The sequence below is a fragment of the Gavialis gangeticus genome, unplaced genomic scaffold, assembly GCF_001723915.1.
Source record: "Gavialis gangeticus isolate Ggan-Ray unplaced genomic scaffold, GavGan_comp1, whole genome shotgun sequence".
NCBI lineage: Eukaryota > Metazoa > Chordata > Crocodylia > Gavialidae > Gavialis > Gavialis gangeticus.
The window spans coordinates 8,422,238-8,447,854 of NW_017729025.1; the positions used below are offsets into that span (position 1 = coordinate 8,422,238).

The 25,617-nt window shown below is 43.6% G+C and overlaps 1 protein-coding gene across 1 annotated transcript in view; it reads left to right on the top strand.

Annotated features, from left to right (window-relative positions):
- Positions 1-4,011: 4,011 nt before the first annotated feature.
- SOS2 (SOS Ras/Rho guanine nucleotide exchange factor 2) overlaps positions 4,012-25,617 on the top strand; it is a gene marked incomplete at its 5' end in the record, with an annotated part of 56,304 nt that continues 34,698 nt past the window's right edge. Inside the window, 9 exons of the mRNA XM_019519878.1 lie at positions 4,012-4,152; positions 8,060-8,191; positions 10,307-10,471; positions 11,824-12,027; positions 14,875-15,018; positions 18,202-18,312; positions 20,242-20,340; positions 24,472-24,599; positions 24,818-25,473. Coding sequence (XP_019375423.1) covers positions 4,012-4,152; positions 8,060-8,191; positions 10,307-10,471; positions 11,824-12,027; positions 14,875-15,018; positions 18,202-18,312; positions 20,242-20,340; positions 24,472-24,599; positions 24,818-25,473 — 1,780 coding nt within the window. The remainder of the gene's footprint in view (positions 4,153-8,059; positions 8,192-10,306; positions 10,472-11,823; positions 12,028-14,874; positions 15,019-18,201; positions 18,313-20,241; positions 20,341-24,471; positions 24,600-24,817; positions 25,474-25,617) is intronic.

Sequence of the window (25,617 nt, forward strand, 5' to 3'; positions counted from 1 at the left end):
CCCCCCCCCCCCCCCCAAGCTGCAAACGTGGCCTGAGCTGGGGCAGGAAGAGGCCAGCTGGGGCAGGCTGAGGGCAGGGTTGGTTGCCTCATAACCAGAACCCAAGGAAACAGCCTGAGGTGCTGCAGCTGGCGGCTGGTGCCGCAGGAGGCTTTTAGAGAGGCAGCGGCCATTATGTGAGTTTTGAAGGGGCTCTGCAGGCTGGAGGGAAGTGCTTGGTGGGCCAGATCCGGCCCACAGGCCCTATTTCGCCCACCCCTGTCATAGACTATGCCACTGGAGGCCAACTTTTTTTTGGCAGAGGTGCCACATATTAGCCCAGCACCATCCCTGAATGCCACTCTGATAACACTTTTCCTGCCTGATCTGCTGCTCTGCTTTCTGCCCCGTCTGCACTGTGCCACCTGCCTCTCTCCAGTCTGCCACATGCTACACATGGAGGCTGCTTGTGCCACAGCTTGGACACCCGTACACTGCTCTGTATAGCTGCTAGGAGACAGGGCAAGGAGCAACAGTCTTAAATGGCAGCAAAGGAAACTTAGCTTGGAAATTAGGAAGAACTTTCTCACTATGAGGGCAGTTAAGCATTGAAACCGGTTACCCAGAGAGGTTGTGGAGTCTCCGTCCTTGGAAGTTTTTAAGACCAGATAAGACGAGCACTGGCCTAGGATGTTCCTGCCTTGAGGTTAGCCTGGAGCACTTCAGACTGAGGACAAATACAGAAAAGGACCTGGGGGCTACAGTGGGCCATCAGCTGAGTGTAAGCTAACAGTGCACTCTTGCTACAAAAAAGCCAGCAGCATTCCAATTGGGTATTAACTGGAGCATCGCTGACCAGTTGAGGGAAGTGATTGCCTCCCCTTGAGTCCTTTTGCCAGATTTGGGTACCACACTTCAAGAAAGATATGAACAAAACAGAAAAAGTCCAATGCGGAGGAAAAAAGGACAAGAGGTCCTGGAAATGTGACTTTTTGGAAAAGCTGGGATTCTATAGTTCTGTGAAGCCTCAAAGTTCAAGGCTGAGTTGTCAAAAGCCATTGAGTACCGAGATTCCTTTGTAGCTTAGTCCCTGCCAGCGTAATCCCCACCCCCATACCAGTTACCCCCGTAGGCCAGGTCCAGCACCAAAACCTCTAACTCATCATCAGTAAAACTGGGGACTGCAAGTGCATTGGCCCAGAGTGCATTAAAAGGCTGGGTCTTGACCTCTGCTTTATTGGGGGTGGTAGAGCTCCTGTCTAGACGGTTGAAGGAGGAGAAGCTGGGATAAGGCTGGTGACCGGGTTTTCCCATCCTGCGTTCATGTGACAGTCCGGCTGGAACATTTCTAGTTTTCTGTCAGTTTCGTGGCCCTGCCTTTGCTTCTTCTCTTGCACCTTGTGTTGGTTGCGGTGCCGGATTATGATGTAGTTTCATAGTTTCTAGGGTCAGAAGGGACCTGAGCAGATCATCGAGCCTGACCCCCTGCCATGGCAGGAAAGAGCACTGGGGTCAAACAACCCTAGTAAGGTGGTCATCCAACCTCCTCTTAAAAACCCCCAGGGTGGGAGCCTGCACCACCTCACTTGGAAGCTGATTTCTTGACTCTTTGAAGTGTTGCCTGCAACCCAATTCAGGAGAGAGAGATTCAGAGATGGGCTGGTAAGAATCTAGGAGGGTCAAGTTTGGTTGCCATCAGCAGTTTAATCAGATGGATGGAGCTGATCTGGCAAACCTGGCCTTAGGTGTTCACTCATAACCAAGGTACCTTGATCCATTCCTGCCCGGGGAGCCCCTCTGGTACAACCTGACTCCTGTGACAGGTGAGGACTGTATATGGTATATTTGAGCAGATGTCTTTTTGCCTTACCCTTTAAATAACTTGTGTGAATGGATTTAAGATTGCAAGTAGAAAAGATGTTTATTCCAGAGTAGAAACTCATTCTGCTGGTATATTATACTTGAACAGATGATGAATCAGGGGTGACAGAAGTAGAAAGGCCCTGGTGGTGTTATCCAGCATCTGTTTGACTTGTCAAGAATTGTAAGTGGCTGCAGCCTCTTGTGGTCAGGTTTATGTGGGGCCTGAAACTTGGTATCCCCCCATGGGAAGGTGGAGGAGCTATTGCTACTGAGGCGGGGGGTGGAGGGAGCTCTCTGTCTGTTCTTCAGGGAAGAAGGGGAGCTGCACTCTCGTTTTATCTCCTGGTCACAGCATCTCTGGGGATGAGCACATAAGGAGGCGCTGTGTGGGAAATGGCATTTATTTCCCAGTTATACTGCATTTGTGGTTTCTCTAATGCTCTTTTAAGAGTTATGCTGGAGGGACCTTATTTTTACATTTCCTTATTTTCTGTTATTTTGTGAATTAAACTCTTGCATTCAGGAAGATCATGAGAAGCTCCAGCTATCATTGAAAGCCTGCTCCACTAAGTACACATTTGCAAAGCTTTTTCTATTGTTGTTTTGCTCAGACCCGATGTTGCAAATCCCCTCCATTATGCTCCCATGAAGTCAGGATGTATGCATTTGAGTATGCTGAGGTATAAGAAGGATAAGTTAATTGCACAAGGTGATCCAAGAAGTTTTTGGTAGAACTGAGCCTAGAATCCAGGCTTCTGTCATCCCAGGACCTTTTTCCTTAACCCTTTTGTTAGTAAGGGCATGTTCTTTTGTGGGGTATGGTAAAGTACCTGTGCAATGGAAGTAAGTATTAGTGATGCGACATTATTGGGAAGCGCAAAGTTTTCAGTTTCTTCACTATGGCAGGGACCCACCCAAATCAAGGTGGCAGATGGGTGATTTCACAGGCTGATTGCAGTGCCGGCTGCCATGTTGACAGTGAGCCTTGCCCCCGCCATTGTGCCGCCCCACCCGGCACTGATTGGCCAAGGGTCCCTAGTGGCCCCGCCCCTTGCTGCCAATTGGTGCAGAGGGCTTCACGCAGCCCCATCCCTCGTGATTGGCACAGGGTTGGCCTTCATGCAGCCCTGCCCCTCGCTGCTGATTGGAGGAGAGGGGCAGGGCCACACTAAAACCAGCTCTCTGCCAAATCAGCAGTGGAGGGCAGAGGGGACGGCTGTCATCTTGGCTGCTGCACTCTGTGCCAGCAACTCCCACCCTCTCCCCTGGCAAGCTGCAAGGCCAGGCTGTAGTGGCCACTGGGGAGCCAGGACTTTATTTTTAGTAGGGTTTTTTTTTCCCCCCCCGGCCATTCCATGCTAAATTGCGGAAATGGTGTTTTTTGCGGCATTCATGGAAACTGCCCTTTTTTTGCAATTTAAGTAGGTCCCTAACTATGGGGAGCTACATCACAGCCCACTGAGTGTCATGTGGTCTGTGCTTTTCACCACCACTCCCTGACAACCTGCATTTCAAGCCGGATGCCATTAATGCCAGGCTCCCTAACACAGAGCTCTCCTCTTCCACTTTTAAATACAGTCTTGCTGGCTCCCTCCCTGCCTCCCTCCTTCCCTCTGTGCACTGGTCTCTTTCTCTTCTAAGTGTGGGTCATTAACTCTATTCCCCACCGAATCCAGCAGGGAACTGATGGATATTCCCTACCAGATCCACACCCCAGCTCTGCCAGTCTCTTCCTCCAGTCTGTCAGTTGTTTTTATAGACCTAGCCCATCAGTTAATCAGCACTTCCAGATGGAAGCAGTTAAAAGCATTCCTTCACTCAGTAGACTTTTGGGCACAAAAACTGAATAAGAAGAACTTTTCCAACTATTTGAGTTGGTCCAATAAAAGATATCGGATTTATGCAAAGAATCTTGTCTGGTAGCATTGAGAGGAATTTACTCCATAGGTATTCCCTTTCTGCAAGACATCTGTAGCAGCAGCATGTTTGACTCAGCTTTCCAAAGTTTCTTTGCAGCCATAAGGGCTGTAAGCACTCTGAATGTTTACTTAATGAACAAGCTGACTCTTCAGGAGTTGATAGCTTTGCTTGTATCATCTAGGAAAGCTGCTCTCCCTGGGGGCAGTCATAATATATATTTTTGTTACGATTTTGATTGAGTAAAACAATATTCCTTTTGTGCAGGTTCAGCAACAAGTCCATCCCAACCTTTCAGCAAAAGAAGATTCCCTCTCCTATATTGAAGAGCTGATACTTCAGCTGCTAAACAAGCTATGCATTGCGCAGCCACGGACTGTCCAAGATGTAGAGGTAAGCATGGCAAAGCTGTCTTAACTGCAGTGCTTGGAGGATAAGCATTTGCTTGCAGAATGACTTTTCTGGGCAGGACAAACTCTAATATTTTTTTTATAATGCCAGCTCAGCATACACCAAAATAAATGTAAATAGATGAGTCTACTAATTCCAGTTTTCAAAGGCATTAGTCAGTGCTTTGTCTTCAGAAACAAAGTTTAATTAGTGCTATAGTTTGTAATGTAAAAAAAAAAAGTAGTGTGGCTTGCTTTGTAGAGCAGTAATTCAATACTGTACACTTTCTGCCAGCCACAAGCGAAGGCTTCATCTGACATTTTACAGGTTTGTCATGAAAATGTCTTTGTGGATACTTAAAAAGTATTAAGCATGCTTGCTTATACTAATGGAGGTCTGGTGGGGGATTCTTACTAGCGTTGTGATTTTAAGTCATGTTTGATATCGAGTAAACTAGCTAGCGGTTAACTTTTGTTTTATAATGTGTTGCTATCTTGTTGGTGTATAAAGTTTATGATACAACTCAATCAAAGTAAACTTATTCTGCGGTTGCCTGTTAATAGCCTTCTAACTCTTGTTAGAACCAACAGTCTGGATTGAACTCTATGTAGAGATGAGCAGTTCCATATTCTGTCTTCAGACCCTAAGCTCTTAAGCCCTTCAGAATATAGAATAATACCTTGTCCTCTCAGAAATCATCATCTAGTCGCCAGGGCTGTAACTTCCAGCTTCTGAATCAAAAGAGATGATGAAATAAGCATTTGGGTGTGTATGTCTTAATCTTTCACTGGGTATATTTATGTGCCATGAAATGCTGTGTGAGCTAAAGTATTATATGCGTGTCCCATCACTGATATGAGGAAGAAACATTGTGTATTAACAGGTTTCCCAAATGACTGTACTTTCTCAGAGGTGGCAAATGCTAATCTTCTGTAAATACTGCTACTGTGTACACCAAGCTTAGAAATGTCAGAAAACATAGGATTTAGTTTCTTATGTTTTTAAATATAGTTTGTGTTCATAAAGTAGTGAAGCAATAATATTCTTAAAACATTAGCAATATGACCTAACTAGTGACTATTTAATTAAAAATAAGGAAGTATGCCTAAAGAGTAACTGTAGGTTTCTAAAAACTGATATACTTCATGAAGGTCCGCCAAGACCGTGGGAAACAGGAACAGGATGCGTTTTAACACGGACAAGTGCAGGGTGCTGCATTTGGGCAGTAGGAACCAGCAGCACACTTACACAATGGGGAACTCCTTACTCGAGAGCATGGAGGCAGAAAGGGATCTTGGAGTCATTATTGACTCCAAGTGAACATGGGCCGACAATGCGAGGTCATCGTTGGCAGGGCTAACCGGACCTTGTCGTGCATCCACAGGTGCATCTCGAGTAGAGCCAAGGAGGTGATCCTCCCCCTCTACGCGACGCTGGTCAGGCCACAGCTGGAGTATTGTGTCCAGTTCTGTGCGCCCCATTTCAAGAGGGATGTGGACAATATGGAGAGGGTCCAGAGGAGGGCCACCCGCATGATCCGGGGACAACAGGGCAGACCCTACAGTGAGAGACTGCGGGACCTGAACCTATTCAGCCTCCACAAGAGAAGGCTGAGGGGGGACCTGGTGACTGTCTATAGACTCACTAGGGGGGACCAGAAGGGTTTGGGGGAGACGCTGTTTCCCCTAGCGCCCGCTGGCATAACAAGGAGTAATGGGCACAAGCTGATGGAGAGGAGGTATAGATTGGACATCCGCAAAAACTACTTCACGGTTAGGGCGGCTAGGAGCTGGAACCAACTTCCAAGGGAAGTGGTGCTGGCCCCTACCCTGGGGGTCTTTAAGAAGAGGCTGGATGCCTACCTGGCTGGACTCGTTTGAGTCCCGTTTCTCTTTTTGGGGTTTTTTGTTGTTCTCCCGCCCTGGCGGGGGGTCGGGCTAGAAGATCTACTAGGTCCCTTCTGACCCTTAATCTATGAATCTATGAATCTATGACCTATACACGTGCCTGCTTCTACACGTTCTAATTAGACTGTGTCAGAGCAGACTCAATTAGTTGAGTCTGCTGGAGCGTGCTAATTAGCACGCTCCAGCATGCTGGGCATCATGTGTATTCAGTGTCCCTGTGCTTCAAAATGATGGTGGGGGTGCTTTAACTAAAGCTTGTTCAATGAACTTTAGTTAAAGCACCCCTGCCACCGTTTTGGAGCACAGGACACTGAATGCACAAGACATTGCAGATGCTTTAATTAGAGCGGCTCCCAAGAGCTGCTGTAATTAAAGCACCCCCTCCCCCAGCCTGGAGCATGTGTAAAGATGCCCTGCACCGCTAGACCAGTAGGAGACATAAGTCTGAGTCAACATGGTATTCATGGAGATTCCTATGCTCCTGGACCTTGTAGGTTTAAGTATCTGAAAATTGTTGGCTCTACCTCTGCTGTCTGGAGAAAGCATCACATCAGTGCTCTCTAAAGTCTCTCATGCAAGCATTTACATGCCAGAGTCACCCCATTTAAGTAAGTGAAACTGTTCTTGTATGAACTCAGGCACTGTACAAGCATTTGCTGAGTTAGGGTCTAAGGTACCACAAATCCAAAGTATAAAAAGTGTAATAAATTAGATGCAAGACTTTCAGCTTGTGGTTAAGAACAGTTTAAAGCCAGGGCAGTCCAATTACAGATGCCTTTCTCCCTGTGAGATGAACTGACAAGGCAATGGATGGATGCATTCCCTATTGTCTGCATATCCTGAGTAGCAATCAAGTCCCAAATGGAGTTCATGGCATACATTCAAATCTAAAGCCCACAAAGGTGAGGTTCACATCCGAAGGAAAAGTCACTATCTGTTTGCCTGGTGTGGACCGTTAACTGTCATTGCTCCATGATCACTTAAAATAACTCTGGATCTAGCAGGAAAACATGGAAAACACCTGGAAAACACGGGCAAAAGTCCTTTATCAAGGGGACACAACTCATCCATCTTTGGAGAGTTCCTCTGGCTTGAATTTAAGCCATCTACCCCCTGTCTAGACCTCAGTTTGCCTGGAAAACCAGCAAAATATTCCATTCAGATGAGATGGCTGGTAAAAAGTGGAGCTGGGTGCCACCCCACATCACAGGCCATCTTTTCCTTAGCAACCTCAGTATAACATAGTCAAACTTTGCAGCTTTCCACGTCAGCGTCTTTGGGAAAGAAGAGCAACTGCCCCCTGCTACTCACGGGCCTTCTGAGAGAGGAGCAGGGCCACTGGAATTGTGGTTCTACTTGGAAAAGTGGCTCACTTGCATTTTTGGTTCTGCAAAACAGAAAATCTTAATTTTACTTGTAGTGGAACTGGGAGGTGAGGTAAAGAGTTTCTCCAATGCCATGTAAGAAGAAAGGGTACATCCAAAATTAAAATATGAACTTTCCTCACCCTGAGTTTCATGCCTACTATGGTAGATCAATAGAACACTGTGAGGAAGGATTTATGCTTTGTTAAAGATCTGGAAGATCCTGGGCTCAGTTTTTCCACTTCTCTCAGAACCTCTCTGTGTTACTTCTTGTGCTGTAGCTCATGATCAGTAAAGTGGAAAAAATATCCCTTTGTCTTACTCATTTAGACCACAAGCTCCTTGATGTCTTCTCTTACAATGTTTGATCAGTGCTAATGCAGTAAGGCCTCAAGGTTCCACTATAATACAAAGAGAGAGCAGGAACTGTTTGGCTGGTTCACTGAAGAAGCAGGCTGCTCTAGTCTTTGGGGAGGATTTGCATAAGAGAAGTACGTAAGAGAAGTAAAGCTGAGCATTGAGTGAGCAGGAGGGAGGGGCAACAGCAGGATGAAGACAAAGAGGGAGAGCAGATTGCCTGTTTCACAGTCTTCCATGTCCTAACTGTTTAATCAACCTGCATTTCTTATGTTTGGACAGGAGCGAGTTCAAAAGACATTTCCACACCCAATAGACAAGTGGGCCATTGCCGATGCACAGTCTGCTATAGAGAAACGAAAACGAAGAAACCCTCTCCTGCTGCCCGCGGACAAAATACATCCCTTATTAAAGGTAGTTTAAATAAGCGCCTGAGTTTTGTTGGGGAGGGGGTTACTGCAACAAGGTCTGGCATTTTCCATATAGTATCTTTTTTTCTGTGTGTAAGCCATTGTAGAAAAGAATAGACAAATCCAAATTGGTTTCTGATTATTGACTGGAAGAGTAAAGCAAACCATCTTAGTATACCATTAACGTATCAGTAAAAAGCATGAAACCAAACTTATAAACTTCTCTTGTTCTAGACCAGTGGTCACCAACCAGTGGATCTTGATCCACCAGTAGATCTTGGAGCCTTTTGCAATAGCTCTCGGAGCCTCTTGGAGTCAACCCAAGGCTGGGGTGGGGGGCTGAGTGCCTGTGCACATGCATGCACATGTCCCAGCCCAGCAGGTCAGTCCGTGGGGGAGGGAAGAGGTGGAGGCTAGATCAAGGCCGCCGCAGCGAGGGACAGTATTGCTTGTACATAACTGATAGAAATGTTTACTGATTTCCAGTTAGTTCCACATGGATTCACTGAGGCCATCATTTAAAACTTGTGGGTTTGCAGTGCATAGTAGAAGACCCAGGTTGGACTGTAAAACATATTTTTAGGGTGCAAGAGGGAATAGTGAACTAGATACTCAAATTCCAGGTTGACTGTGCAAGGCTTGCAGGAAAGCTTAAAAAAAGAATCCTTTTACATTTAGCATGGAGGTAACGGCCTCTCAAAGATCTGATTGCACAATGCTATTGTAGTGCTGTCTTGATAGCAAAGCAGAGCTGCTAGGTTTCAGATCCATGCAGCCATAGTCATAGCTGAATGTCGCCTACCAGCATTGCATATTCCAGTAGAAAAGAGGTTTAGGTCCTTAATTCAGTCCCCAAACCTCTAGCTTTGAGAAAAGGAAAGAAATGTTCCTTGACTCCGGCATCCTTATTTTATACTGTTAAGTGTTAGCAGACCTTTTGGAACTATCATTTCAATACTTGCATTGATTTCTAAGTCTACATTAGAATAAAGCTATTAAACAATAGCAGGGGTTGGGAAGCATTTCTGATCTAGGCGGACCAGAGTAAAGTAAAACTGTGGTTAAGACTGAGGAATTAGCCTGTGTATAAGGGCCACACACTAACAAAATAGCTGGTACTACTGGTGTTGATGCAGTTATCGCTTTAGTCTGGGGAAATGCTTATTTTCCTTGAGGAAGCTAGATGTGTTCTAGAGTTAGGGATAAATCCAAAAGGTGCTGCTCATTTTTCCTCCCCTACTTTTCCTAAAACTTCTCTCTTCTAGAAATTTATGTTGGAAATCTCTGCTTGAACGTATTTTAAATACAGAAGTATGGTATGAACATGTTTTGTGTGTGTGCATGTATAGGCATGTATATACGTATCAAAATTACTGTACCGGATGGTTACAGGTGCATATCACTTTTAAGGAAATATATAAGTCAAAGTTCTTATGGTTGGTCTCCCATGTCCTGTACCTCAGGAAAGTCAAGTAGCAGAAATACTTTGCTTTTGCTTTTCCCTTTTAACTTGTGCTTAACTTTTAAATGACCATAAATATCTGGATACTTAATTTCTCTGACATTCTGTTAACTTTCTAAATGGGATTCTTCTGCTATGAAAGATGTGCATTTTGCATTAAAAATAATGTTACGTACTATGACTATTATGAATCCTTTTTTTTTTTTTGGTTTATTCCCCTCCCTTCAGTGCCCATCTGTGGGCAGTGAACATGCTGGAATCTTAGATTCATGCTAACATTTTAAACATACAAACAGTTCAAATGGACTCTTTCTTTCAGTAGAAATTGAGTGCCTAACCTTTTTTTAATAAGGTTGCCTTGAAATTTCCCAGCCTGCAGGTGTATTTTTAAGGGGAAGGTGATTATTATTTTCAAAAGTTTTCATGCTTGTTGCATGACAAGATGCGCTGAGGTTTCCAAAGCAGCTCCTTTTTGAATGTTGTTAACTTGATTCCTGCTTTCTTCTGTGTCCTACCTCTTGCATCTACAAGTTAGTTGGTCATTCACAGCAAAGATTCATTTTGGTGAAATGTTTAAAGGTATTGCTCTTCAATTATGACATTAAACAGTAGATAACACTCAGGAATAAATATGGCTTTACTGTTCTTAATTTGCAGGAAGTTCTAGGCTATAAAGTAGATTATCATGTCTCTCTCTATATTGTGGCTGTATTGGAATATATCTCGGCTGACATTTTGAAACTGGCTGGCAACTATGTTTTCAATATACGGCACTTTGAAATCTCCCAGCAAGATATTAAAGTATCTATGTGTGCTGATAAGGTAAGAAATAATGGATGTGATTAAACCATTTAAATATTGCATAACATGCTTTTAGAGAGAGAGGGTTCTTATATAACATTTTTCTCTAGTTCTTAACTACCTGTTACCATTACGCCTACCTTGCTCATGTCACCACCTTGTAATGGAAGATATTCCCCTAAAAAAATTTGTTTTAGTTTCATCCTCATAGAATTGAGAAACCTTTTTAGGAGAGTCTCAGCCAAAGCTTTTATAAAATGCTTTACAATCTGAATCCCGTGTTCTTAAAATTTAACTTGCTTCCATGATTGCATTAAGTTATGAAAGGGAAAACACTTTTGCAGTTGATCTAGACCAGGGGCAGACAATTATTTCAGATGGAGGGGCACTTGCCCAGTGTTGGCAAGCTGTCGAGGGCTGCATGGGTAGCCCTGCCCCCTGATTGTCAACTTCTGACTGAAAGTCCTGCACCCTAACCCCAGAAGTCCCGCCCGTTGCCCCCAAAAGTACTCCTTTCAGCAGGGGGTTTTGCCATTTTGGAACCAGAAAAATACCACAGTATATTCTAGAAAGCAAACATTTAAAACATTCATTAATTTGATTTCAAAAAATATTTTTGTCCTGGTTTGCATGTGTTTGTATAGTGCACATAAAGGGGGTTGCACAATAGTTTAAAATGAAGTCTTACTCTTGTATATTGTGGGGGGCTGTGAGGGTGTGGGGGAGGGTGTGCATGTGTCTGTGGTGAGTGGATAGGTGTGGGTGTGGGGTGAGAGGTGGGTGGGTATGGGATTTGCAGGGGGAGGGTGGCTGGGATGTGTGAGGGGGTGTGGGTGTGGGGGTCTGCGTGTATGACAGTGTGAGGGGGATGTGGGTGCATGTGTATGTGCGAGGGGGTGTATGTGGGACTCGCCCTACAAACACACACATACCCCCGGGGTACTGGTACGGCCTATGCTCCCTGTTCTGGCTGTGCAGCCAGAAGCAGTATGGTACTGGAGCAGTGCGGGGACAGAAAAGCAGGGGAATGGCTGGGGGTGGGGTGGAGCTGGGCGGCTGCGTTCCTGCTGAGGCTTACTCTGGGTCCTACAGCCCCTGGCTCCTGTCATTTTTGACAGCAGCCAGGAGCAGATAAATTTTTTCTAAATTTTTTAGGGGCCCTGTGGGCCAGGTAGAATGGCCTGGCAGGCCGTATTTTGCCCATCCCAATCTAGACTGATCCTGCCAGAGATATAGTATTACTTATTGTGCTTTTGATCCCTGAGAGTGTTCTGAAATAGTTTACTATATGCTGAACAAATTAATACAATTCAGTTTGTGTCGAATACCAAGATCAAATTTGAAATGAAGATTTGACTTTCATTCTTTGCTAGGTTTTGATGGATATGTTTGATCAGGATGACATTGGTTTGGTTTCTCTCTGTGAAGATGAGCCCTCTACTTCTGGTGAACTCAGTTACTATGACCTAGTGAGAAATGAAATTGCAGAAGAAAGACAGTATCTACGGGAGTTGAATCTGATAATTAAAGTATTTCGAGAAGCTTTCCTATCTAACAAAAAGTTGTTCACGTCTTATGTAAGTCCCTTCAGTAGCTTAGTATGTTTTAAGTCTTGTGTCTGTTTTTAACCATAGCTTCTCAATTTTATGTAGTGGAGTAGATGAAATTTGTTTAATATATGCCAGTATGTAACTTTGTATAGTACCCAGTGACCCAAATGGAAGGGGACATGCAGATAGCCATCTTTGAGGAATATTGGAGGATTGGGCCAAAAGAAATCCCATGAGGTTCAACAAGGACAAGTGCAAGGTCCTGCACTTAGGACAGAACAATCCCATGCACTGGTGCAGGCTGGGAGTGACTGGCTGGGTGGCAGCTCTGCAGACAAGGACCTGGGGGTGACAGTAGACACTAAGCTGAATATGAGCCAGCAGCGTGCCCTTGGTGCCAAGAAGGCTAACGACATCCTGGGCTGCATTGGTAGGAGCACTGCCAGCAGATCAAGGGAAATGATTATTTGCCTCTATTCAGCACTTCTGAGGCCACATCTGGAGGCCTGTATCTAGTTTTGGGCCCCCCGTTACATAAAGAACATGGACAAATTGGAAAGAGTCCAGCAGAGGGCAACAAAAATGGTTCGGGGGCTGGGGCACGTGACTTGTGAGGAGAGGCTGGGGGAACTGGGCTTATGTAGTCTAGAGAAGAGAAGATTGAGGTGGGATTTAATAGCAGCCTTCGACTCCCTGCACGGGGTTTGCAAAGAGGATGGAGCTGGACTGTTCTCAGTGGGGGCAGGTGACAGAACAAGGAACAAAGGGCTCAAGTTGCAGCAAGGGAAGTTTAGGTTAGATATTAGGAAAAACTTTCTCACTGGGAGGGTGGTGAAGTGCTGAAATGAGTTACCTAGAGACATGGTGGACTCTCCATCCTTGGAGGTTTTTAAGGCCCAACTTGCGAAAGCCTTGGCTGGGATGATCTAGTTGGGGCTGGTCCTGCTTTGAGCAGGGGCTTGGTCTAGATGACCTCTTGAGGTCCCTTCCAACCCTAACTTCCTATGATTTGCTGTCCACAGAAACTGCAACGGAATACAGCCTTTAGGATTGTGTTGTCTAATATAGACTGTTAAACCTTTTAAATGGACATGTGGCAAATTGAATAATCTTCTTTAAGCTGCTACTTAAAGGGAGGGGAGTAAGTGGTAGAATGGGGGTGGCTCCTGAGAAGAAGATGGAGGAGAAAGGAAACCAAGCTGGTTGCACTCATCAGGTACAAGAGCTGTCCCTAGGGAACATGAGAGTAGGCTATTTGAAAAATGTATGGACAGTTTGTTTGGTTTTTTTTTGTTTTTGTTTTTTTTTTTTAAAGAAAAGAAGCAGCTAAAACTGCCTGTCTGTAAAGTCCATAAAATGGAGCTGTCCGTAAGTTGCGGGGAGGGGTGCTAAATAAAGGAGAACTTGATTTTCTACCCTTCAACAGAGTTTCAGAGCAGAGTAGCACCACCTGGTGTCTGAGGAGCTCAACACCCTGCCGGGAGCATCCAGTGCTTTACAGCCCCCAGGAGCCTCTATGGCCTATGTCCCCCCACTCCTAGCCATGTGCTGCTGCTGTCACCTGCCTGTAACATTGCTGGATTGCAGGTCAACGGAGAGTAGCCATTCTTTGGGGGCTGGGGTGGGGCTGGCAGGGGTAAATCTGAGGGGTGGGCAGCATGGTGCAGGGTGTAATTGGAGTCATTGGGTTGTGGGACTCCTGCAGTGGATTTAGCTTGGTGTAGAACCATTGATGCAGTCAAGCAGGATTGCCAGCCCGAGTTTTTTACTGATGATCTGCAAACTTTTTAATATGGTTGATGTTAAATCCCTAAATTTGAACCTGGCCCTTGTCCAGGAGCTGGTAAAAACAGTTAATAAAACATGTCAGCCATAATATAAAACATGTCAGTAAAAAGTTTGCAGATTGCCATTCCAAGACTTTTTTTTTATTGACAACCCTGCCTTGAGAGCAGTAGGAAAAGGGGAAATACAGGTCTTACAGATAGTCACCACAGCTGATTATGGAGTGCCTTGGTATTGATTGGGGAGGATGGAATAGTTTTGGGGAAGAGGCCAAGCCAAGAGGATAGGAGGAGAAGGGAGGCATTCTAGCTATGGGGAGAATCCCTTTAGCATGTCAAAGGGATTGAGAGATTTCGGGCTTGGTGTGTGCCAGGAGAAGATGGCCTGAGTTTGCAGCCACTGGCAGGAGAAAAGCAAGATACTGGGGTTCCTAGAGAAGGAAAAGGGCTGTTTGGGGGTTGGAGTCAAAGGGAAGGTACATTGTGGAATATTGCCTGTAAGTGGGGGTGTTTCTAGGGTATTGAAGCACTAGCTTTTAAACTGCCACTTCCCTTCTCGAAGCCAGTTAGGCACATTAAGAAAGAACAAGTGAAGAGCTTGCATTCAGAGCTGCTTTTAAATTGCCACTCCTGTTTTAAATTCAGGAAGAGGGAGAGTAGGTAAAAGGGGTGGAGGGGGGCGTGGTTTAAGGCATCTTTAATCTGCTACTTCCCATGCTGATTTGTGATCCTTTGTACAGGCTGGAAAGATTGTACACTAGTGTTGTAGGCAGAAGCTAAGTAATATGAACTGCTAATGGCTATCCACTTAGTAGCCCCTAGCATCCCTTACTAGAAGCATTACTCATGGCCCCTGGAAAAGGATGTGTGTCATGATGTTGGGGGCTTTAGAAGTAAAAATGCTGCAGTGTTAGATCAAATTAAATCTAACCAAGAACAAATACTTGGCCTGAAGTGATACCCTGGAGCTTGGCTTCCTTCTCTGTTGGCTCTTCCCTATGTAGAGGATAGCTCATGTTTCCTCTGAATCTCTTGAATGCGTAGAAAATGACTTGGCCCCAAATGTATCTCACTCGTGTCTTATTTGCAGGACATTGACATGATCTTCAGCAACATTTCAGATATTCATGAACTGACTGTGAAGCTCTTGGGATTGATTGAGGATACTGTTGAAATGACAGATGAAAGTAGTCCTCATCCTTTGGCTGGCAGCTGCTTTGAAGATCTGGCAGAGGTGAGCTTAAATCACTTCATTAGGAATATTTAAGATTTTCTTATGAAAGGACTGGGTTAATATGTGTATGTGATCTAACGGTTTCTTGTAACCTTAAAATCTGCAAATGATCACATCTTGAACTCATCAAATTATATTCCTGATGCTGGAAGACCTTCCTAATTGGGCAGTGTCACAAACAAAGATCACACTGCCCCTTTCAGAACGAAAGGGGAAGTCCGTCCTTGGGCCTCCCCCAAGAAGCAGCCTTACTCATTCTTCCTCTCCTGAGGGGACCCCCTGCAGTCAGCCCTGGCTTGGCTTCACAAGGGGCAAGCCTCTGGCTTTGAGACCCTGGCTCTTCTCAGGCCCTGGCTTCCCCAGGGGTCTGTAGCACCCCCGTCTCTAACAGCTCCTTCTTTTTGGTCAGCTTTTGGGAAGGAGAGCAACGTCCTCTTGTTTTTCAAGAGTCAGAATGCCAACGTCCCAAACAGCACAACAGACTGCTCCAAAATGGCTAGTCTTTATGGTCCGTTCCAGTTATGCCTCTCCTCGCTCGGACTTTACTCTGTACACCCTGGGACTGTTTTTTCTCTCCCTGTTCAACCTGGGCCCTTATCTCCCTGTCTGCCCTGGGACCTTCTCCCCTTAGCTCCCTCAGAGCCTCACTCTCCTCCAGCTCAGCTAACCACACTTGCAAGAAAACAGGGACAACAGTCATCTAATACGATGAAACATTAAGTCACGGAGGACCAGTCAGGTGGCAGTCTGTATGGTGTGCTGTCAGACCTAGACTACCATCTGTCCCTGGAGTGAGAAGGGCATACAGATGTCCTACTTAAGGAAATATGTGCAAGAACTATCTACCGTACAGTCTGCCCAAAAGTGCTTCCCACCAGAACTGCAGGCTAGATTACAGCTCGCTTAGCTTCCTCTGTCACAGGTGGGCACCTAGCAAGTCAGGCTAGGCTGGGATATTGTTCAAGGGGCTTTTATTCATATTCTGTTCCTTTTGCTTTTATGTTGTTTCTGTCTTACTGCAAGCCTTTGTTGGGAAGAACATTTTATCTAATAAATAAAGCATGTCACATTGGCCTAAAGTTACCTTGTTTAGAAAGATAGTGGCAGACTGACTTTTCCGTTTCACTTTTAAGTGCACACTTTCTTGAAGACCTTTGGAGTGCAAGAGCCTGTGCTGTTCTTGCACAAGTAATCAGCCCAAATAAAGATTGTATCAGTTTTGATAGGGAGCAGATACTGTGATCTCTGCTTAGTGTTGCATAAAGACTTTACTTTGCTTGCATAACATGAATAGTCCCACCGGTCATGTGGCACCTCATTTGAATAAGATTTCACCCTAAAGTTGTTCCAAATAGAGGCACTTACAAAATGCTAATCAGAAGCAGTTGAATGCTGGTCAAAAACAAATAGTTGTTTTAAAAGAACTGAGCCTTTAACAGTTTCCATTTGACATGGTTTAGTCAGGGATGATCCTGCCTCGAGCAGAGGTTGGACTAGCTGACCTTTTTGAAGTCCTTTCCAGCCCTGTTTTTTTGTGTTTCTATGAAACTGCAGCATAAGATCCTGGAAAATGTGTGCATTTCAGGTGACTGCTGAACTCCTCTGTAGACATGTACATATGTATTTCTGTGACCATAACAGAGCCCATTCAGTGGATCAGATTGTGGGGTTTGGGGTTTTTTTAACATCTCATTCACTGAAAGATCTTAATAAACAATGGCAAGATAACTGCTATGTGAGCCTCCTTTTTGCTGAGGTGCTGTGTCAGTAGTGATTGTAGTGTTCGGTGTGTCTTTGCATGGGCAGTTCTGAGCAAGGCCTGCTAGCCCTGTGGTTGGAACATCTTGCGTTTTACCATTGTTCCATTCGTAGATGTATGGAAAATAGTTGTTTAGAGTAGTGGTCTCCAAAGAGGGATGCATGCACCCCAGGTGCGCAAGACGATCCATTAGGGTGCAGGTAGAAAATATTAGATTTATATAAATGTACATATATTGGGGGTGCGTGCTCAAAAATTTTTTACTGATGGGGTGCGCGATCAAAAAAGTTTGGTGACCACTGGTTTAGAGAGTGCTTTAAAAATGATCTGTTGCTGTGCACTCCATTTTGCTTTAGAGTTAAGGTTGTCTGTAGTAATAGTAATGACCGTTTTAATCGCAAATTCAGCTTTCAGATTTCAATATGACTTGCTTCAAAAATGTCTTCAGTATTTGCAAATTATTTGGTTGCTTTCTGTGGGGGAAAACAGTAGATAGGATTTTGCCATGAAAAGTTAGAGAAGCAATAACTTTGATCACAGGCTGGGAGTGGAAAATGCCTAGCACAGTTTTAACTGTAGCAGTCATAACCGGCTGTAATGATATAGAAACAAAGCATGGGATGTGCATTCCACTGCAGGCACACATTTTTCATGTATGCACGATCAGATTCTTTTGGATACCAATGTTTAGGGCTGCATGTGTCATCTGTTGTGCATAAGGACATGAAGGGAAGGGCAGGATGGCCGCAATCCTCCCTCAGCTCCTTACCACGTACGGTAACAAGCCGGAACTAAGTGAGTGTCTGGCTTGCTAATTCTGCAGTATGTCAGACCTTCCTTGGTGGCTGGTTTTGGTGGAGATCTGTTGCATCTTGTAACTCGGGGGTCATAAAAGTTTTTGGCCAGAGTGCCAAAATCCCCCCAGCCTCCACCCACGTCTTGACTTGGCGTGCCAGAGACGGGGGAGCTGCAAAGGGCCCGATCCTCATTGCTGGCAGTGGCTGCACGCATACCTCCCGGTGGGCAGCAGGGGAGGGGCCAGGGTTGCACTGCTTCAGCCCCTTGCCTGGCACACACTGGGACTTCATAATGTCCTGTTGAATGGTAGAGAAGACTTGTGTAGCCTGACTTTCTGATGATGAGATTACTAGACAACTGTAAGAAATTGCTTCTTGGTTCCCAGCACTACATTCAATTAAATCTATTAGTGATAAATATGAGACTGAAAAGTGGTAAGAAAATGTGTATTCATATTAAAATACAAAACTTTATGAAGTGCTTAGTATTGAATAAATTGCCTTATAAGGCAAATCTTTTTTAAAATTCATGCTCAGATTTCAGTTCTCAATAAATGAATTATAGGAGCTGAGCGTACACCATCTCTTGCCTATTTTCACATATGTACCTTTTTGCCCTTTCTTTAGGAGCAAGCTTTTGATCCGTATGAAACTTTGTCCCAGGATATTCTTTCCCCACAGTTTCTTGAGCATTTTAATAACTTGATGGCTAAACCTGCTGTGGCCCTACACTTTCAGGTAAGTGCATGTCTGAAATCTAGAAGTATCACATTTGTTTGGTGATGTCTGTGTTCCTTTCTGTAGTGTCTATTCCCCATCCTTCTTTCAGGGAGATGGGAAGATTTTGTTGGCAGTCTGAAGAATGGCCTCTTCAGTCCAATATATTTGGACTGTGCTTCTCTTCCTGCAATTACTGAAGCAGCTCAGACTCAAGGCTAGGTCTTGCTCACTTCCTTTCTGTCCTCGCGCCAGATTCTTTGCCTCCAGCCATGCAAATACAATGCTGATGCAGCATTCCTCCCTCTTCGTTGCATCCTGGCTTTGGTGCCAAATTATAGGTGGTCATCAATGATCAGTGACTGTCTCGGTTCCTGTCCACAGTTGGTGATGTAAGTGTGGACAGTTCTTCAGAAATCATTCCTTTAACAACATCTCCCACTGAGCTCCTCCCATCATTAATTTCCCCCTGCCCCAGCCTGGCAGATCTGCTAAACAGTGCCTGCCAAAGCCTGAGGCCTTCATCTGCAAGGAGACTCGGAGAAGCCAGAGAAGAACTTTGTCACAAGATGCTCCAAGCCACACGTCTGTTTAGGCAAGGGCCCATTTTGGATCACTTGATGGGCCTTTTATCCCAGCATGCCTGCTTAGGCATCTGTTCAGGGGTGGGTCAGTCCTGTTCAGCTCTTGGATTGGTAAGCCATCTTACACCTGAAGGCTTCTTGGCTGATGAAATAAAACACTTTTTCACTCTGAACTAATGGCCCAGTCCTCCTCTAAAGGGAAGTGAAAATGTAGGGTCCTGTCCCAGTGTAAATGGCTAATTTAGTCATGTGATAAGGAATCTGGCATCCTTTCTGACTCCTTTCCTAGTCAGAGGATTTGGGCTCTGCTATGGATGATCCTTTGTACTTCTCCAAGCACTGGAGTGAAGGCAAAAGGGTCTGGCTACCCCCAGAGTGCCATGGACAAGTCTGAGCTGCCTCTAGAAATTGCAGAAAGAATGATGCATCTAGACATCTTAAACTGATGGAAGAGGTCATTTCCAGAAAGGGGATTTTCAGGTAACTTTCCATTCAGTGGTTACCACATTCTGTAAGGTGCTAGTGATTTCTCCCTGTTCTTTCTTCCAGAAAGCCCTATTCCTTTACAACGGGGGTTGGCAGTTTTTTTCTAGCAGGGGCCCCTTTAATAGAAGCTACCTTCAAGCACAAGGCATTTCCAGTCCTGCTCATGCTGCTTCACCTAAAGCCACCACTCTCCACCTCTCCCAGCACTGCTACTGCTGCTTCTTCTCCCCTCTGCCTGGCTGTTGTGTAGGTGAAGCCTCCCGCAGTAGAAATGCCACCAAAGCCCCCAGTACTGCAGGCCAGATGTGGCCTATGGACCAAAGCTTGCTGATCCCTGCTTGTATAAGACCTGGAAATTTTGCTGTTTTTGCCTTCCAAGTTATTGCATTCTGTTAACTCATGGAAAAAATTAAGCGGTTTCTAAATCAAAGACGTGTTTAAACAAGTCCATGAATCCAGAAGTTACTACTAATAATTAATTGTGTATTAGGCAAGATCTTCTGATTTCTGGAGCATGTCAGAGGGGTAAATTAAGACAGAACATGCATATCTGGGACCCTGGGCCCAGCAAGCTTGAAACTGCCAAGAATCCTGAAGAGGAGAGTATATCGCCAGGCCATGAGATACAGAGGCAGGTGATAGTATTGGCAGAACAGAGATGGAATTGCTCCAAGCTATCTTTGAAGGCTGTAGGAAGCTGGGGTTTTCTGAGTGCGCTGTGCAACAAAATCACTGGATTTGGGTCTGAGTCCTACTTAATCTTTTGATTGTTCGCTGTATTCCCCACTGCTCTACAGCAAGTGCTTTAACCCCTTCCCTGTTTTCTCTGGTTGCTAGGTAGCAGCCAAAAAAGCAATACTACTTTCTTTTTCCTTTTCAGTCTGTTGCTGATGGTTTTAAAGAAGCTGTACGATATGTCCTTCCACGACTTATGTTGATTCCAGTCTATCATTGTTTGCACTATTTTGAGTTATTACAGGTAAGAAAAATATTTCAATCAGAAAGCAGCAGTACAGAAGTGCCATTTCATTTAAAGCATGTGTAATACTGACCAAGCACATTTGTTTACCAGTTAAGGACAGAGGGGAATGTGAATGTAGGTAATAAAAAAAATTACAATAAGGATTTAATTGCTTGAAAATAAATTGTTTTAAATATATGTTTGGCATAAAATAATAGGAATTCCAAGTTATTTTAGTCTTTCATACATTTCTTTCAATCTTGAATTATTGCTAATGTGTTCCTGTATGCTAAACATTTAAAATAGATAAGTGTTTTTTTTAATTGAATTGGCATTTCATGAAAACTAGCATTCTCTGATTATTTACAATCTGCCTGCCCAGTAAAACCTAGTTCGGTTTAGTACGTCAAGCTGAAGTTGTGTTCCAGCCTCAAGGCAAGAAAATCTAGCCAGTGTCCCTTCAGTTCTTATTCATTGTTAAGTAGGTTTTTAACTTGCCTAGAAGTTTTGCATGCAATTTGCTAACATTTCTTGCTGCTCATAATTAAGTCCACACACACACGTACAGAAAGTCTATATAAGCATATAGAACTGAAAAATCACTGTATTTACTTGCATACTACATGTGCTGTTTTTCCAAAAATCCAAAATTCTCCAAAATTGAGGTGTCTCTCTTAAGCAGAGAAGCTCATTTTCTTTACTGGAATAAAAGCATGGAGATGGGTGCTGCTTCTCTCTTGGTCAACGAGAACGCACAGTCCAGTTTTAATCCTTTCACAGCTGCTACGAAATTGGGAGTACCACTTAGCTGAGCGGCCAAAAGCTGCTGTCAGTTTGGCAGCAGTTGTAAAAGGGGATAACATTTTAATTTTTGTCTGAAACAGCCAGTGAGCTGCTGCACATGGTTAGCTGTGATTCTGGGGGTTTTTTTTCTTGCATACTGCCTTCCAAAAACAAGGTATGCGTCATATTTGGGAGGGCGTGATGTACAAGAACATACGGTATATTGGCATAACAAAATGACTCCGTCATAGTGTTTTTAAGACCTCAGCAAAAATTGGAATAATTCCTTTTGACTGTTCACTGGTTGGACTTGGGTCCTAAGTGGATAAGATCTGTGAAGACGATAGCCTTTCTAATCATGCTGCACTGTACACCCACAGCCGTCTTCCTAAAAAGACTGAAGGGGCTTTAATAATTTGTAGCTTAAAGATGATGGCAGCGGCGATAATGGCATTTACAAGGACTATGAGATTTTGATTAAGGTGGGAGTTAAAATGAATTCCATGGGAATACAGTCTCAAGAGCTTCTCCCTGCTGACTGCTTGGACTGGAAGCTGCTTTGGATTTACCGTATAAATAATTCTGTGTGTCAGGAGACTTGCGTGCGCCAAAAAGAACAATTGAAGAGAAACTCAAGTACATAGGATATCTTTTTCTTTTTGCTGTTAATTCCTTTTAAAATCTAGTTTAAATTCTACTTTTGATGCTGCGGCTGCTTGTAGTCCACTCAGGTAATGAAAATATAGTTTTACTATGGGTCTTTCACATTAGTGTAATGCTGTAATGTTTGGATTGCCAACAGTATGAAGGGATATGTCATACAAGTAGTTCTCTTGTATTTTAAATCGATTTAAAAAAATCCAGCAGAGGTTGACTCAGAGATTGACTCAGGTTATGTGAAAACCCATGGAGAAAGGGCTGCAGTCAGATATAATTGTCTTAATAAGGGGTACCAGCAGTAATAAAGGTGTTTGATCTTGAGATAAAGAAGGGAAGCACAGATGACTTGTTACTAATTACACCTGGTTAGCAGTCTGCGAATGGTGTGTGTTTCAAAACATGCTTAATGTCTCCGACTAAAGAAAAGCTCCCATTTTGGTCACATAGTAGATTTGGCTCCAATTTTAAAAGAGAACTGAGTGTTGTATTACAGTCTCTCTTGCTTCAAGTGTGTCTGTTATAAATTCACCTTTTGATTTCAGAGTACATGAGCAAGCAGCATTATAAGTCTAGTCCGTGTAACTCATAAGTCAAAACATGGTGCAAAGTCTTGGACAGGCTGCCAACCAGATCCAAGCTCTTGAGAGCCATTCAAGTACCCACTCAAGACTTCACTGATGCACTAGTACATTCTCCACCCTTTGTATTCCTGGAGCACTTCAGATTACCAAGGTTGTTGCATCTCTTGCCAAATTCTCACTTCAGATCTCACACGTTATATTGTTATCAAGTAGCCCAGAAGGGACTGCATTCCCTCTTTGATGCTTTTGACAACTTTTAAATCACTATCCCATAATACAGAGTGCCGGCATTAGCCTCTTTTAGAATCTCAATAATACACCTTTGGTACCAAATTATTTCTTCTCATGAAACTTCTGGTAATTACTGTATGTTTTGGTGCTCCAGATTTGGAGGGATTAATCACAAGAGATCATGGCTTTTTCCAGTCTTGGGAGTGTAGCACAATATTTTACAGACTACGTAATCAAGAGGTTAGATGCATGCAAAATCGTCCCTTTTTCTAGAATATTAGAGAGCAAGAAGACACTAAATATATTACAGTCATTCTTTACGAGCAGTAAGCGGTGTTGTCAGAACTAATGCACTTTGTCTTCCATCCCATTGTCAGTCATTTCCTTACATAAAAGGATTTTGACAACTCATGATAGTTGTTTAAGTGCGTCACTGGCAAAACGGGTCCTTCTTGCCTTTCATCCATGGAGTTGCAAGCATCTTTGTAACAAGCACTGGACTTTTACATCTGTTCAGAAAGTTGAGCTGTAAAAGGGAGGGAACTTCAGAGGGTAAACCTTGGCAGAATCCATTAAAAGTATACTTCAAATCATCTGAATGGCCTCCAGAAAGTCAATATGTTAGAAGGCAGAAATGGGAGCAATTCAGTGCGTCAGGAAAAAGGAGAATCGGATGCCTTGTTATGTCCATTAGCCTCAGGTTTTGACCATTTACTTTACTTTAGAGCTCTTTCACTTACCTAAATAATAAATATATCTGTTTCCTTTGCACGTGCCAAAGACGCTCTTTCATTTTGGAGAGTTTGGAAGAAATGCTGCACAGTAGATTTGAGGATCTGAATCGGTGTACTATAATCTTGAGTTATTTTCATCTTTAGGATTGTACACGTCTTTTTGACTTCAGAGCCAATCTTATGCGCTCCCTTATTTTCCCTTTGATATTTTTAGACTCTTTTGGAAAGGTGTTACTCAGCACAACATGTACCTTACGTTCTCTTCCCAACATCCTTACTCTGGTCATAAAACTTTCACAGCTTCTTAGCCCTAAAGTTAATTTTTTACATCAAATGGAAACTTTGGCTGTCTTTGGCTGTCTGGAAGTGTAGGTGATGGGCCCATTCCCTTTATGGGGTTGCAAGCATGATATGGTCAAGTCCTGTTCTTTGAGTTGTTTTTAGAGGAAGCTGCATACCCTTGTTTAGGGAACATGTTGGGTGGGGGAAGGAAAAGAAGGCTACTGCCAAACAGAGCGATTGTAAGTAAGATCCTTTGTGTAGGACAAACATGAATTATCCTACAGTGTGTGGCAACCTGGCTTGATTTTTTTTTTTTTTTCCTAGTACATCAATTTGGGTGAACTATTTTCATGCAGTTTTGAATTTCTTAGAGGAATTAACACTTAACTTATCATCTTCCCTAAGTTTTCCATCGTGTGAGCTATTATCTTAAAGAATGTGGAGCTTTTTCTTTAAGTCTTTCTTCATGCAATCTGTCCTAAAATGAATATTGATTTTTATGGGCTCTAATTTTTGTAAGCCAATGCATTTCTGCTTGGTTGTGAAGAAAAATCTTTTGTTAACTAGAAAATAAAGCCAAAGTGCCATCTCTGCTGACTCGTTGCCTGTACTTGTTGCTGATTTGTTTTGACTGCAGTAGACATCTTCAAGCACATCTAACAAATCTGCGTTCAGTGCAGTAGCCACTTTGATGAGCGTAGGTGAGGTTGAGTAGGATTTTCAAAACTACTCACCATTGGTCATTGACTGCAGTGAGATCAAAGTTGGGCGAAAATGGAGTGCTTCTGAAAATAAACGTGTCTAAGACAATTTATTGTCTACATGCCACACCTCTGAAATCAGTTGGGTTTAACAGAAATGCGTTTTTTGTATTTTAGCAATTGCAAGAATGTAGTGAAGAGGAAGAGGACAGGGAATGCTTAAAACAAGCCATTACAGCTCTCCTGAATCTCCAGTGCAGCATGGAGCGGATTTACAACAAACATTCACCTCGGCGTCGGCCTGGGTAAGCATACCTTTAAATAAGAAGCCTTCTGAATCTCAGTGTAGGGTATAAGACTTTACTTTGAAGTCGCTTCTTGCTAAGCATTTGGTGCTTAATCCTGGTGAGGACCTAGGTTGAGAAATAATGCTGTAAGATTTTAACTTTAGTTGTAGGAGTTGTTTTCTAGTCTCTGATAACAAAATTGAAAGCAGCTAATCCAATCATTCTTGTTTTTAAAGAGAGACAATGTGTCGTTTCTACAACCGCCAAGTAAGAAGCAAGCACCTTGCCATCAAAAAAATGAATGAGATTCAGAAAAATATTGATGGTTGGGAAGGCAAAGATATTGGCCAGTGTTGCAATGAGTTCATCATGGAAGGTGCACTGACAAGAATAGGAGCCAAACATGAGCGCCACATATTTCTCTTTGACGGCTTAATGATCAGCTGCAAAAATAATCATGGACAATCCCGGCTTCCGGGTTACAGCAATGCAGAGTACAGACTTAAGGAGAAAATTATCATGAGGAAAATACAGATCGTGGATAAAGATGACACTTCTGAATATAAACATGCATTTGAGCTAGTGTCTAAAGATGAAAACAGCATTATATTTACTGCCAAATCTGCTGAGGAGAAAAATAATTGGATGGCAGCTCTGATTTCCCTTCAGTATCGCAGCACCCTTGATCGAATGCTTGACTCTGTGTTAGTGAAAGAAGAAAATGAGCAGCCGCTTCGGCTACCCAGCCTAAGTGTGTATCGTTTCATAGTGGCAGACTCTGAAGACAACATTGTTTTTGAGGACAACCTGCAAAGCAGAAATGGAATCCCCATCATCAAAGGAGGAACAGTAGTGAAACTCATTGAAAGACTCACCTACCACATGTATGCAGGTATTGCAGTATGACCTTTCTTATATCCTATTAAGTACTCTTTATAATGGACAAGTTCAGTCCTTTCCTCTTCTGCTCATTTTTCTGCTAGTCAAGACCTCTGAATGGATTCAGACGAAAAAGCACTGGTTAAAGTGCTTAGGT